At 37.4% G+C, this 12525-nt stretch overlaps 1 protein-coding gene across 1 annotated transcript in view; it reads right to left on the bottom strand.

The window, feature by feature from the left end:
* The window catches only part of cnksr1 (connector enhancer of kinase suppressor of Ras 1), a 48308-nt gene that overhangs the window by 18351 nt on the left and 17432 nt on the right, over positions 1 to 12525 (bottom strand). Inside the window, exons 5-6 of the mRNA XM_037695328.1 lie at positions 2501 to 2542; positions 2269 to 2388 (exon numbers count right to left, since the gene is read on the bottom strand). Of these exons, the coding sequence (XP_037551256.1) occupies positions 2269 to 2388; positions 2501 to 2542 (162 nt within the window). The remainder of the gene's footprint in view (positions 1 to 2268; positions 2389 to 2500; positions 2543 to 12525) is intronic.

The raw sequence follows: 12525 nt of genomic DNA, 5'->3' as shown, positions 1-12525 counted from the left end.
GATAGATAGATAGATAGATAGATAGATAGATAGATAGATAGATAGATAGATAGATAGATATACTAAAATAAACTACTACTTACAACTTGTTCTACTATTCCTACTTCACAGTTTTCCACTTATCGTGGGTTTTCAGGGTATGGTTCCCCTGCGATAAACGAGGGACTACTGTACTGGTCATCTTGTGGTTTTATAAGTGTTATGTTACAAATTAAACTGCTTAATTGTAATGTAACTCATAATTATTATAATTCATATAAAAGCACATTAAGGAACTTATTGCCCCCACATGTAAAAGCTACACCTGAACTTAAAAAGTTTGTTCAAATGACTAAATTTTGGCTAAAGGAAAATCGAAGATGTGATCATTTTTAATATGCAGATCTAATGGATGAGAAAGTCTTTGTGGGGATGTATGTATTAGTGAGTTTGTAATGTATTTACAATTTTTTGTATGTTAGCTGAATGTGTGAGGATGGGGAGGTATTAATATCTTTGCACATCCTCATTATCAATTTGGAGGTTGCAAGGTTGTTAGTGAATATACAGGGAGGAAAACGTTTTGTATTTTTATTGTATCGAAATTTTTTAATTGTTCGTATTTTAACGTATAGTTTTTATTACCATATATGAATTAGGAGATTGTAAGGTGTATTACATGAAAATGTAGGCAGAAATACGCATGTATTCTTACTGTATTTTGATTGATAAATTGTGTATTTTAATGCGTAGTAATGCACAACCAGGGACTGGAGTTGTGAATTAGCTATAAACTCTTTGTGCAACACATCAGTCACAGACTTGTTCTATTCTATGTTTGTGTGCATGGTCCCTGTCAAATAAACTAATAATAATAATAATAATAATAGTAATAATAATAATAATTTGACCAGTGTTTTAGAACAAACTCTTAATTGTTAGGTCTTTTTTGCAGAGAAAGTGTAATAAAAAATGAATGTGCAACAGAAAATATAATGGAATTATTCAAAATGTCTGCCTTCAAATACAGATTTATTGATTGTGTTACAATCCCTTTTACATTTGGACCTTCAAAATGCAATGGAGGAGGGCAAGTTAATATTTTGCCAAAGTCACAATAATTTCTATTAATTATTTGCAGAGTTTGGCCTGAAACTTCCACAGTGAACTCTAAAGCCGAATATGTAACTTCACCTTTTACCAACCAGTAAGTCCTGCATGCAGACAGTTTTATGTCTGACTTTTTACTGAAATGCACTTCACTTTCAATCTTTTCTTTATTTGAAAAGTTAGCTTTTAATTTGTGTGTTTATGAAATAATTATTGGCGTGTCACGTGTTGCAGAAATACAACCCTTCCTGCTTCTCACTTCTGTTTTCCTCTGCCTTTAGTTCCTGTTAATCAATTAGTAGGGCAGCCTCAGTATTAATGATGTGCCTCAATCAATCATCAACTATCAGCCTGGGGTAATCAGATTGTGCCTCTTCAGCTTGAACATGTTTTATTAATCTGTTCTATTGTAGAAAACTGTCAAAAATGACCCTGAATGTTCATGTAAAACATCTGCAGCCCCACACAGCTGTAAACAATAAACAGCTTATGTAACACAGTGGATATGATCAGGAGGATAAATTAGGTACAGAAATGAATACATTACCTGACAGGAGAGGATTTTACTTAATGGTCTGAGTTCACAAAAAGGGAGAGAAATTGGGAAAATGTACTAAATAAACAGCTCTTTAGAAATGAATACTAAAAGGATGCTAGATTATGGAGCTAACGAGCCAAAAAGTGAGCTATAATTATAGTTCTAAATGTACAGACTGCAAGGCTAAAGGATGAGGCTGCACAACAACAAACAACATTGTATGAGATCGAATTAACCATCAAAGAAAATTGAAGAAATAAAAGTTGGAACATGGAGAACCTTGAGTTAGATGGAAAAAAGCGCTGAATAGAACCAAAGGATGAAGGAAGTCCTGGGCCAGCGATGGAGACAGAAAATAAACTCTAAAAAAATGACAAAATGACAAAAAGAGTGAGAGAAAATAAGATCGATCAAGAAACTAATCAAGAGAAGATGGTGGTGATGCACAGGTGAGGTGAACAGAGGAAAGTAAAGTTTGAAAAGAGAAGCTGAAATGACTCCTTTAGATCATGTTAACAGACAGGACTCCACATGGGGGCGGAGCTAAAGTTACTGAAATGTGCCAAACTGGATCTCCGTCACAAATGAAACATCCACGAAGAACATGGACAGTTTATAAAGAAAAAAAAAAAAAGTTTTACCAACTGGTCTCCGGGTGAAACGGGCACCAGGTCAACAGTCTCCAGCTGAGCCGTGTGGGTTAGAAGAGTTTCAGGGCTGGATTTCAGGATCTCATCACAAACCTCCACCAACAGACGGCACTAGAAAAACCAAACAACCCAACTTATCAAGAGAAGATCGGTTTTCATTGTGTGTAGCACAGAACTAAATCTGTCACGTTCAAGAGAAAACTCAAAGAAGAAGAAAACTCACGACAGAGATTATGTCCTTTTCCTTTTCATAGACAGTGGTCTCCTGTTGGAGGAATAAAACAGCATGGTATAAGCAGAGGACACCACACCACCCTATATGCTATTGATTGGTGGAAATGGGACAAACTAAGTCAGAGCCCACGTCCTATTTCCTCCTCACAGCGTGAGACGGGATGCAAAAAGCCACAGAATTGTCGAGAACCATTGCTCCGCTGCCACATCCAGCTACTATCGAGCTTTGGTTAGTGACGGCCCACCCAGACAGTCTTCTTCTCAATTCAATTCAATTCAATTCAATTCAGTTTATTTATAGAGCATCAAGTCACAACAGACATCTCAGGGCACTGAAAAGAAATATTCATATATAAAAATAATAATTTAACATTATTTATCTGAGGAGCAGACTGCTTTGAATTCAACTCCATCACAGAACTCTCATCTTGAGCATGAAGGCGACAGTGGAAAGGAAAAACTCCCTCATGAAGAAGAAACCTTTAGCAGAACCAGGATCAGGACAAGAGGTCATCTGCTTCGACCGGCTGGGTTTGAGAGGAACAGATACACAATGGCAGGTCCAGAATCACACGTTAAGATAGAAATAGTATCAAATGAAAAATATTCCATTTTAACAATTAATTAATTATTAATTTAACAAGTTTAAAGACTGGGCTTAAGATTTCCTTTTTGATAAATCCTATAGTTAGGGTTAGCTTGTTATGCTGCTATAGGCTTAGACTACTGCAGGACAATTTGTCCTGCAGTAGTCTAAGCCTATAGCAGCATAACAAACCAACTCTAACTATAGGATTTATCAAAAAGGAAAGTCTTAATCCCAGTCTTTAAACTGGACAATGTGTCAGCCTCAAGAACAGAAACTGGAAGTTGGTTCCACAAGAGAGGAGCCTGATAACTGAAAGATCTGCCTCCCATTCTGCTTCTGGAAACTCTATGAAATGTGAGTAAACCTGCAGTCTGAGAGCGAAGTGCTCTGTTAGGAAAATATGGAACAATAAGATCTGTAATATAAGATGGAGCTAGGTTGTTGAGAGCTTTGTAGGTTAGAAGTAAGATTTTGAATTCAATTGTGGATTTGACAGGGAGCCAATGGAGAGAAACTAAAACTGGAGAGATATGATCTCTCCTACTAACTCCAGTTAAAACTCTGGCAGCCGCATTTTGGATTAACTGAAGACTTTTTAAAGAAGTATTTGCGTATTTAAGTAAGTATTTTCTTTCAGCAAAGTATGGGATCTCAAACATCTATTTACATTCAATTCACGAAGCTCCTTTCTTTACACTAAAGGTAAGAAGCTGTGCTATTGTGCAGCATTTTTACTGCTTTTTAAAAATTGTGTTCCCAAAAACAATTTAGACTTCATTGGATTTGTGCACAAAACAGTTTTATAAATGTTCTGTAAACCTGAACTGCACAGAAAGCTTCTGGTGTTTCTTCTCATGGTATGATTGGGTGTAAATCATGAGCAGAACTGTTTAACCAAAGATTAAATGAAGCGTTCGTTATCATTGCTGGATAAATGCCAATACCTTTGATCAATACTTCTAATTAAAGGTTCTTGACTGGCCTCCAGTTTAATTCCAGTTGGCTTTCATTGTTGCCCTCAGCTTTAAATGCAACTTCTTTTAACCAACTGCACAATGTGTAAACATTCTAGTACGTGATAAATCTTAGCTATGACTTGTGGTTAATAAGAAACGTTCAAATTTGCAACTCGGATGAAAATTAATTCAACGCAAATCGACAAAATCTTTTCAACAAAACGACAGGGTCCTGGAGAGCCCTCATGTCCCGCTGAGACTCACGCTGCAGGATACGTCATGGATTCGTAGGAGGTGTGGGAGCTGAAGTGTCTTTCAGTTCTGCCTCAGGAGGACGCTGAAGATGTTTATATAATTGGATTCATGACAGCAGGGTTTCTGCTTTTTGGCATCGGCGCATTTCTGTGTCATCAGCTTTTAAGGAAGACTTGGGCAGCAGTTTTGGCCATGACAAAACTGCCCAGTCTGTGTGAAAGTCTGGTTCGTGCTACGAGTACTCAAAATCAGCTGATGTACGAGCTAAACTGTAAGATGGAAGCAATTTGTGAGAATCGCAGGCCACCTGTGTCTTCTAGGACTCGCCAGCATGTTGGAAACCATATTGAATGAGGCTCATAGCACAGATCTGTGGAATGCCTACAAATCTGGCCATTTTGCATCTGGAAAGTTCCAGCAGGACTCAAGGCTGACAAGAAAAAACTGATGGCCTGAAGAAAATCAACAATTGCGGCTTATCTAAATCTGACTCCCCCGTTTGGCCTCGGAAACAGGCCGACTATTACATTTCTCCTGGAACATAGGTAAACTAATGAAAAAGCTTAGTCTATCACAACCGCCCACCCCGAGAACTTTTGTGCAGGCTTATCAGAACTGCCAGCTGACCAACATCTTATCAGGACTATGGTGCCATCTGGAAGTGCTTCATGGACAAATCTCAAATGTGCTTGCTGGTAGAATTTTTTGACGTCTTAAATCGTGTCCTGATAGGACAAGGTGTGATGAGATCTTTTTGTAATACCACTATCCATCCTCATGGCCTTTTACCTTTTTCTATCTATAAAGGTATTCTGATAAGGAATAAGAGGCCGCGCTCTTGTAGCAGCAACAACATGCACTCCGTCCATCTTTCAGACAACTGTATGAAAATAATCTCACTGTATCTCGGTACAATGATAATAAAGCTTATTCTGATTCGTTCAATCTATGACCAATTCATAAAGGAATGCTAAATTTGTTACATTTATACTGCACATATTAAAATTGTGCTATAATGTTAGCTGAGAGCAAGAAAACCACACACTCTGGCTCTTTTTGTGCAGCACAGCTTGCACTTGTACAGATAGCTGTACCCAGGAGGCTGCAGCACAAAATGATACAGATATTAGAATCATTACAAGAAAACTAAATTACTTTCTTGTCTCTTGGGACTGTGAGGCAAGTGTTGCTATTTCTCCTACAGGCTTTGCAGAGATGAGCAGATGAGAGGATGAAGAGGCTTTACAAGAGAAATGATGAGAAATTCAAAAAGAGCAGGACGGTGTTTATACAGTATAATAAACTACTTGATATTATTGTCCAAAGCTAATACGCAATGCCTTATACGAGTGGTTTGGAGAACTGGATGGAGAAGATAATCTACTTTAAGTGAAACAAAGGATCAGCAGTAAACATGAAGAATGAGCTGAACTCAAAAGGGCCAGAACACAAGATGGTGCAAAGTGATTTCTGCCATGTTCAACTTGTTTTTATGTTTCTGTTGTTTGAGAATGCTGATTATGATCATTTAAAAAAAAAAAAGTCATGCACTGATTTCCACCAAAACAAACTATAGGAGATTTTTGAATATGTGTTAGGTGAGGTCGTCAGAACGTTCAACTTGAGCCAAAAACAGTAGTCCTGCAATGTCACGTTAGCTGCAGGCAAAATATGATCCGAGGGCCAGAAGCGGATCTTAAGACAACCACCAACCAGCCACTGGTGTGCACAAATAAAAACAAAACCACCAACCAAGGAAATAAATGAACACCAGGATTTTTTAATAACTATAGAGGTAAACAAACGCCAAAGAAACATTTTGTGTCTAAGTGTAAACTTCCTGACCAATAAAGAGTATTTTTTTAATGAGTGGTTCTACTTGTCGAACCAGATTGAGGATAAAAGCTTTTTAAAAAATGCCTCAGAATGACACATCTTCTCATGCCAAGGAGACACACAACACAAAGTTTAACAAAAAGACAAAAAAAAACACAAAAGATAACCTTTTATTACATTAAATGCAAATGTCTAGCAGATTGTTGTTGTTTGTTTCAGTTCAATTTGAGGCCTTTTGATTGGTTCAGCTAAGTCAATATTCAGGTCTCTCTTGTAAATGAGTCCCCGAGGCTCAATGGGATTAACCCGTCTAAATAAAGGTTGAATGAATGTGGATCTCTGGTAGCAAAATGTTTTCTGACATTGACATTTGTAGTTCTTGCATAACTAATGCTAGAACTGCACCATATGCTTTTAATTCCATATTATTTATTTTTTTCTTTAATTACTGCCATTGATTTTATTGTTCCATTGATTTTATTTTTTTAGAAACGTCTTCTGTTACAAATAAAGTCCAGTTGTTTTTGTACTGAACGTTTTTTGAATTGATTTTATTGTTAAGCACTTCAGTAACAGCAGCTGTTTTTAAATGCGCTTTATAAATAATTTTGACTTGACTACTGCAAAATTAGCTAGCTAGTTATTCTGACCTCAGTTGTAGTTGAGGGACATCTAAAAATTGAACACTAAACAACAAGAGTTAAAAATGATACCGGTATATTAGCCCTTGAAGCTTTTGGGGGTGAAACCATAAATATCCTGAATGCAAACAAACATTGTGGGATACAGATTAAAGTTAATTTTTGTTCGTGGTTTAGATAGTTACAAGAAAAAATAGGGAGAAAGTTCGTCAACAAAAGCAAGGAGCTCAGGTTCAGGCTATGGCTAACGTGCTAATTAGCACATGGTAGCCTGCTAGTTAGCCTACGCTAATTAGCATCAAACATGCGGCATGCTAATGCTGAATGTTTATGTTTAAGTGTTAATGTTTATTGTTGTGTGCACATTATCTGTGGTTTTGTCTAAAACAGGTCGCGTCCTCGTGACTCAATGACACTAACCTGTACAAATAAAGATTGAATGAATGAAGTTGTTGAACTTGGTGTTTGATTTCAAGCAGAGTACGGGATTCAATGGAGCTGACAGTTTTATGTTGTTTCCGTGATTTATTGTAGGTTTAATGTTTTTTAATATATTTTATTGCTTTTATTGTCGGTGTTACCTTTTAGTTTAAGAGAGTTGTAAAGCACTTTGGTCATGTTCTGTTGTTTTTAATGCGTTATTGAAATTAACTGGCATTTCTGGGTAATATGGTAATTTTGGGGTAAAAGTGAACTGTTCACAAAGGTTATCCCAATAAATGAAGTATAATCTCTACAGTATTTTTTGCCACAGTTAAAAGAGTTGCAAATTCAACCTGTTCATGGTAGACAGTGAATGTTAAACGTTGAAAAGTCCAGGTCAGACTGTCACTTCTGTTCGGTTTCACAAAGTTCCAGTTCAATTTAATTTTTGATTCAATTAAATGTTGACTCAATTTAACGTTGTTTGCCACATGAGTTTATCCATCCATTATCTTTTACACACTTCTTTCTTTCCAGATCTCATGGCTCACTGGTGCCCATGTCCAGCTATCACTGTGAGAGAGGCGGGACACCCTGGACAGGTCTCCTGTCCATCACAGGGACACAGGGGCGGCTGTGGCTGAGTGGTTAGAGCAGTCGTCCTCCAATGCGAGAGTTGGGGGTTCAATTCCACCAACAGTCACAAGCCAAAGTGTCTCTGGGCAAGACACTGAACCCATCATTGCCTCCAATGTGTGTCCCATAAAGCACTAATTATTCTTTGTAGAGATCTAGTATAGAGCTGTATGACTGCGTACACGAGGGCACAGATTGTTGTAAAGAGCTTTGAGTATCTTGATAAGATACAAAGGTGTTTTATAAGTACAGTCCATTTACCATTTACATCAATTTTACCTAGATATGAATTAAGAACTAAAGACTGACATGCTAGACTAGTGATGGGGGTGGAGGCTTCACATATAGTACACAAAAAAACAAAATGTTCAAAGATGACTCAAATGTAGATCAGTTTGAATTCTAAAATGTTATTTATAGACACAGTCCTAAACAGCACACACGAGCAGCCACCACTGAATTATGCTGCCTCCTACTAGCTTTCCCAGTATTACTTCTGACCTCACTTAGCAACACCTCCTTTGTTTACGCATGGCTTAATTCTGCTGCACACTTGATTAGAGTCACTGGAGATATTTTTCCACAGCAGCCCAACCCGTTCTGCATTTTATTGCAACTCTGGTAAAACAAGAAATGGTACTTTTATCTAAGGTGGGCAACAGATGCCTGTGAATCTGCTGTGATGTCACAGTGGGTGGGGTGGAAACTCAGTGGGCGCAAGTCAGGACTTCTTACTACAGGTTTCAGATTAGGCAACTGTATTCTCGCCAACACAAATGTATGGACAGTTAATTTAGTTTCCAGTTGTTTTAAAGAACACTGTAATACTCCTTCAGAAAATCTCTGATAACGCACACCTATCTGTTCCACAAAAAGGTGTGAAACATAAAGTGTTCATTGAGGATCTGAGGTTTCTGACAAGGTTTCTGTGGCAGAAACAAAGAGGATAAAGAGGTGGAGTTGGAATCAGAAGGAATGAGGTGTGGCACAGATGTAGTTAGTATCAGTCTCCAGCTCACTGATGCTCCATTTACCAAACTTTCTATCAATTTATTGTGTTAATGAAACCTATAAAGTTGACCTACTTAAAACATACAAGGGCTTCCCAAAACATTCTGCCAGTTTGGACTATGGCTTCGAAACTTGCAGGCTGTAACCTACTTTTACAACCAATGAAATCAGAATTATAGACTTTTCAGTAACTGTCTAAAACCTTTGATATACTGTACACAAGCATAGCCTACATTCAGCAATTTCCTTTGGGATCAATAAAGTTCTTGTCTTATCTTGTTATTGTAACTCAATAGTTTCACTCACTTTTGATGTAAATGTCAATAATTTCTAGACAAATCATTAAAAAAAACAGTTTTCATGAAAAAATGTAACAGAAGATGTTTGGTTTTTTTTGCATTGTAGTTTTGTTAAATGTCAACAGTGACTCATACCAGCTCAACAAGGTGACTGTTATTTACTATGTTGCCTTCGGCTGCTGTGTGGTGAGACTTGTGTCGTGATTATGAGAACAGCATCTGTTTCAATCAGGCGCCGAGCTAATTTTGTTGCTAACATCTCTCTGTGCCTGCGAGCTGTTCTCCCCAAGGGGTTTCCAGGAAATTATGACACTCAATTACGAGTGAAGCATTCCCCAAAAAGACAACTTCAATTTTCACAACCGTGCATAACCAAGGACTAAAGGGCGAAGTCTTTGGGGTTTCTGAACTTTTCTGATACTAATCGGATTGCGTTTATAAGGATGCTACCAGTGGATACGGCGGCCCTAAGGTGTAAATGAACAACATTTGAAAAAAACGGAATCACATTTGAAAAAAACACAACTAAACAACAAAATCACAACAACATTTGAAAAAACAGTATTACATTAAGCCAAAGCAGAAGTGGCCAAAGCGGCCTGAATCACATTTGAAAAAACGGAATGAATTTGGAAAAAAAAAAAAAAAAAAAAGTAATGACATTTGAAAAAACGGAATTACATTAAGCTAAAAAGGAAGTTTTTTTTTTTTTTTTTTTTACTTTATTAACAGCATAAAAACTTCCTGTTTGGCTTAATGTAATTCTGTTTTTTCAAATGTCATTACGTTTTATTTTTTCAAATGTAATTCCGTTTTTTCAAATGTAATTCCGTTTTTTCAAATGTAATTCTGTTTTTTCAAATGTAGTTCTGTTTTTTCAAATGTAATTCTGTTTTTTTCTAATGCGATTCCGGCCACTTCTGCTTTGGCTTAATGTAATTCCGTTTTTTCAAATGTTGTTCATTTACACCTTAGGGCCACCGTAAGTGGATCTTATCACACACACACACAACATAGCCCAAATGCTACGCTAATGCTTTGTAAATAAACTCTGAGACACATCTAGATGTTGGTTAATCTACAGTGTATGTCTTAACTGGTCAAAACTGATTTGGAGGCACATGAGGGACCTGGTCATTTGTAGGCAGGTGGTCATAATGTTTTGGATCATCAGTGTGTATCAAACACTATAATCAAAGTCCCTACATGATCTGCCTACAAACTTAGATTTTCCTTATATACATATTTTGTCATGCTGCCCGGTCAGATTTTCAATAAAAACACTGAAAAGCATAACTTTGCTAAATCCTTTTCACGCCTGCTGCTCTTTATACTTTCTGCACTCGTTAATTGATTCAACAGCAGGTTACATTTAGTAAATGTGTCTCTTTAAGTCACTGACAGCTATATACGGTTTTCTGTCTCAGCCGAATATATTTATTATGCTTTAGCTTGACAGCTAAACCAAAACTGCATTTAAAACCAATAAGCTGTCATAGTGCTGTCTTAGAAGCATATCAAATGTGCAATGGAATTATAATTTGGAAAAAAAAACACAATATTTTTGAAATGTACATACCTTAAAGAAATATGTCCCAGTTTAGTTGCTGCCAAACCCAAATTCACCATTTTTCCTTCCCGTCCCTCTCTCTGTCCTCACTGTGTTGGACTTTGTCCGCTGCTAGGTTGCTCCAAAGCAAACCGAGACTGTATTACTGCGAAAACTCTGGCTTGACATCTTAGATCCCAACAACACCAGCTGACTACTGACCCCAATTACCCTCAGGGGGACACAGAAAACACACATGCACAAATGCTCACACACTCACAGAAAAACTAGCAATAAGAGTCCTTCTGTTGTTGGGAGGAGGTGGCAGAGCTTCTACAAAAGTGCTTCTTTAGAGAAGACATCAGGATTAAGCCGTGACCTCCTGATGGTACAAATGTCACGCGGGGAATGACACCAGATTCAATTAGCCAAGAGCAAGGTCTAAGCAGCCGAACCACCCTAATCTGTGAGCTACAAGCGTATTTAATGTGACTCAGCTGTACAGTTCTTACCTCAAGACGGCAATAGTTAGTCTTTTACGGGTTAATACTGTTGAGACAACAGATCAGACATAAAACTACATGCATGGGTTGTGTTTTGTCATCATTTAGCATTAAATGTAAAAGGCTGTAATATTTTTGTCTCTTTGTGTTTGTTTGTTTGTTTGTTATAACTAATTAAATCTCAAAATAGCTCATGAACCAGTGGGCAGATTTCAATTAAATTGTCGGAAAGCAATCTTTGGGTGTTCAGTAGTCCCTCGTGGGCCTTTCGCAATAAACAATAAATCAATTATTCGCATAATAAATGAAAATTATCAACCTCATTTTTATTTATCGGCTTTGTCGTTTCTTCGTGTCTCTCTCTTTCTACTGAAGACACTGGATGATAAAAAGCTCAACTCCGGTGTTCTTCACTGACCCCTCCCTTTCTCTTTTCTCTTTAAAATCCATTTTAACCGTCCAAAATCATGTTTTTGGATCGTTAAAAGCAGCCAAGTTGTGAAGCTAAGCTACGAGCTAAGCTAACAGGCCGAAGTCAAGGAAAAAACCTCTGTCTTGTCGAAGCTCCAAAATTCACAGTTGAAACCAGTACCATTGTGTAACAAGTTGTGTTTCTCTGCAAAACGAAGCTGAGAACTTGTTTACAGATTTTTTTTATTAAAAGCTTTGTGTGAAAAATGCTATGCTTAAGAGCTCAAACCACACTGAGCGTCCGCCATTTTGAGAACCGAAGAGACAGCCCATGTCACGTCAAGGGGCCTCCCTCCCATTTTTCTTAGAAACACACTGCTCGCTCCCTCACTATCCATCCTTCGATTCAGTCTTATATTGCCATCCGGTGGTCGAAAAAAAAGGTACTACATGCAAAACAAATTAAATATTTCTTCTTAAATTTGACAATAATTACATTTAAAGAGTGTGGGAAGGGTTTAAGAAGCCTTAAAATATTTATATATACTAAAATAAATATAGAGTCCTACTTTGCGGATTTTCACCTATCGTAGTGGCGTCTGGAACATAACCCACGTGATAGTCGAGGGACTATTGTACATCTGCAACTTTTTGAAGTCACTCTCAATCTAGAAAGCCACCCCAGCTAAAAGACCAGAGTAAACCCATTAATAGTTATAAATTTGTCCATTTTTACAGATATTAAGATACATTTTGGTGTGGTAGTAGTTGACGTAGTGTGGCAGTACTTGAGGGTCATTCCAAACACATAGGCCATAAGCTAACATGTCTTGCAAGATCTCAAAATGTTGCATGATATTGAACATTTTATTATTAACTTCAGTTTGTGCATGTGTGTGTGTATA

This window comes from Nematolebias whitei, chromosome 21, assembly GCF_014905685.2.
Source record: "Nematolebias whitei isolate Nwh7 chromosome 21, NemWhi1, whole genome shotgun sequence".
NCBI classification, from domain to species: Eukaryota; Metazoa; Chordata; class Actinopteri; order Cyprinodontiformes; family Rivulidae; genus Nematolebias; species Nematolebias whitei.
This window is presented reverse-complemented; position numbering and strand designations above follow the sequence as displayed.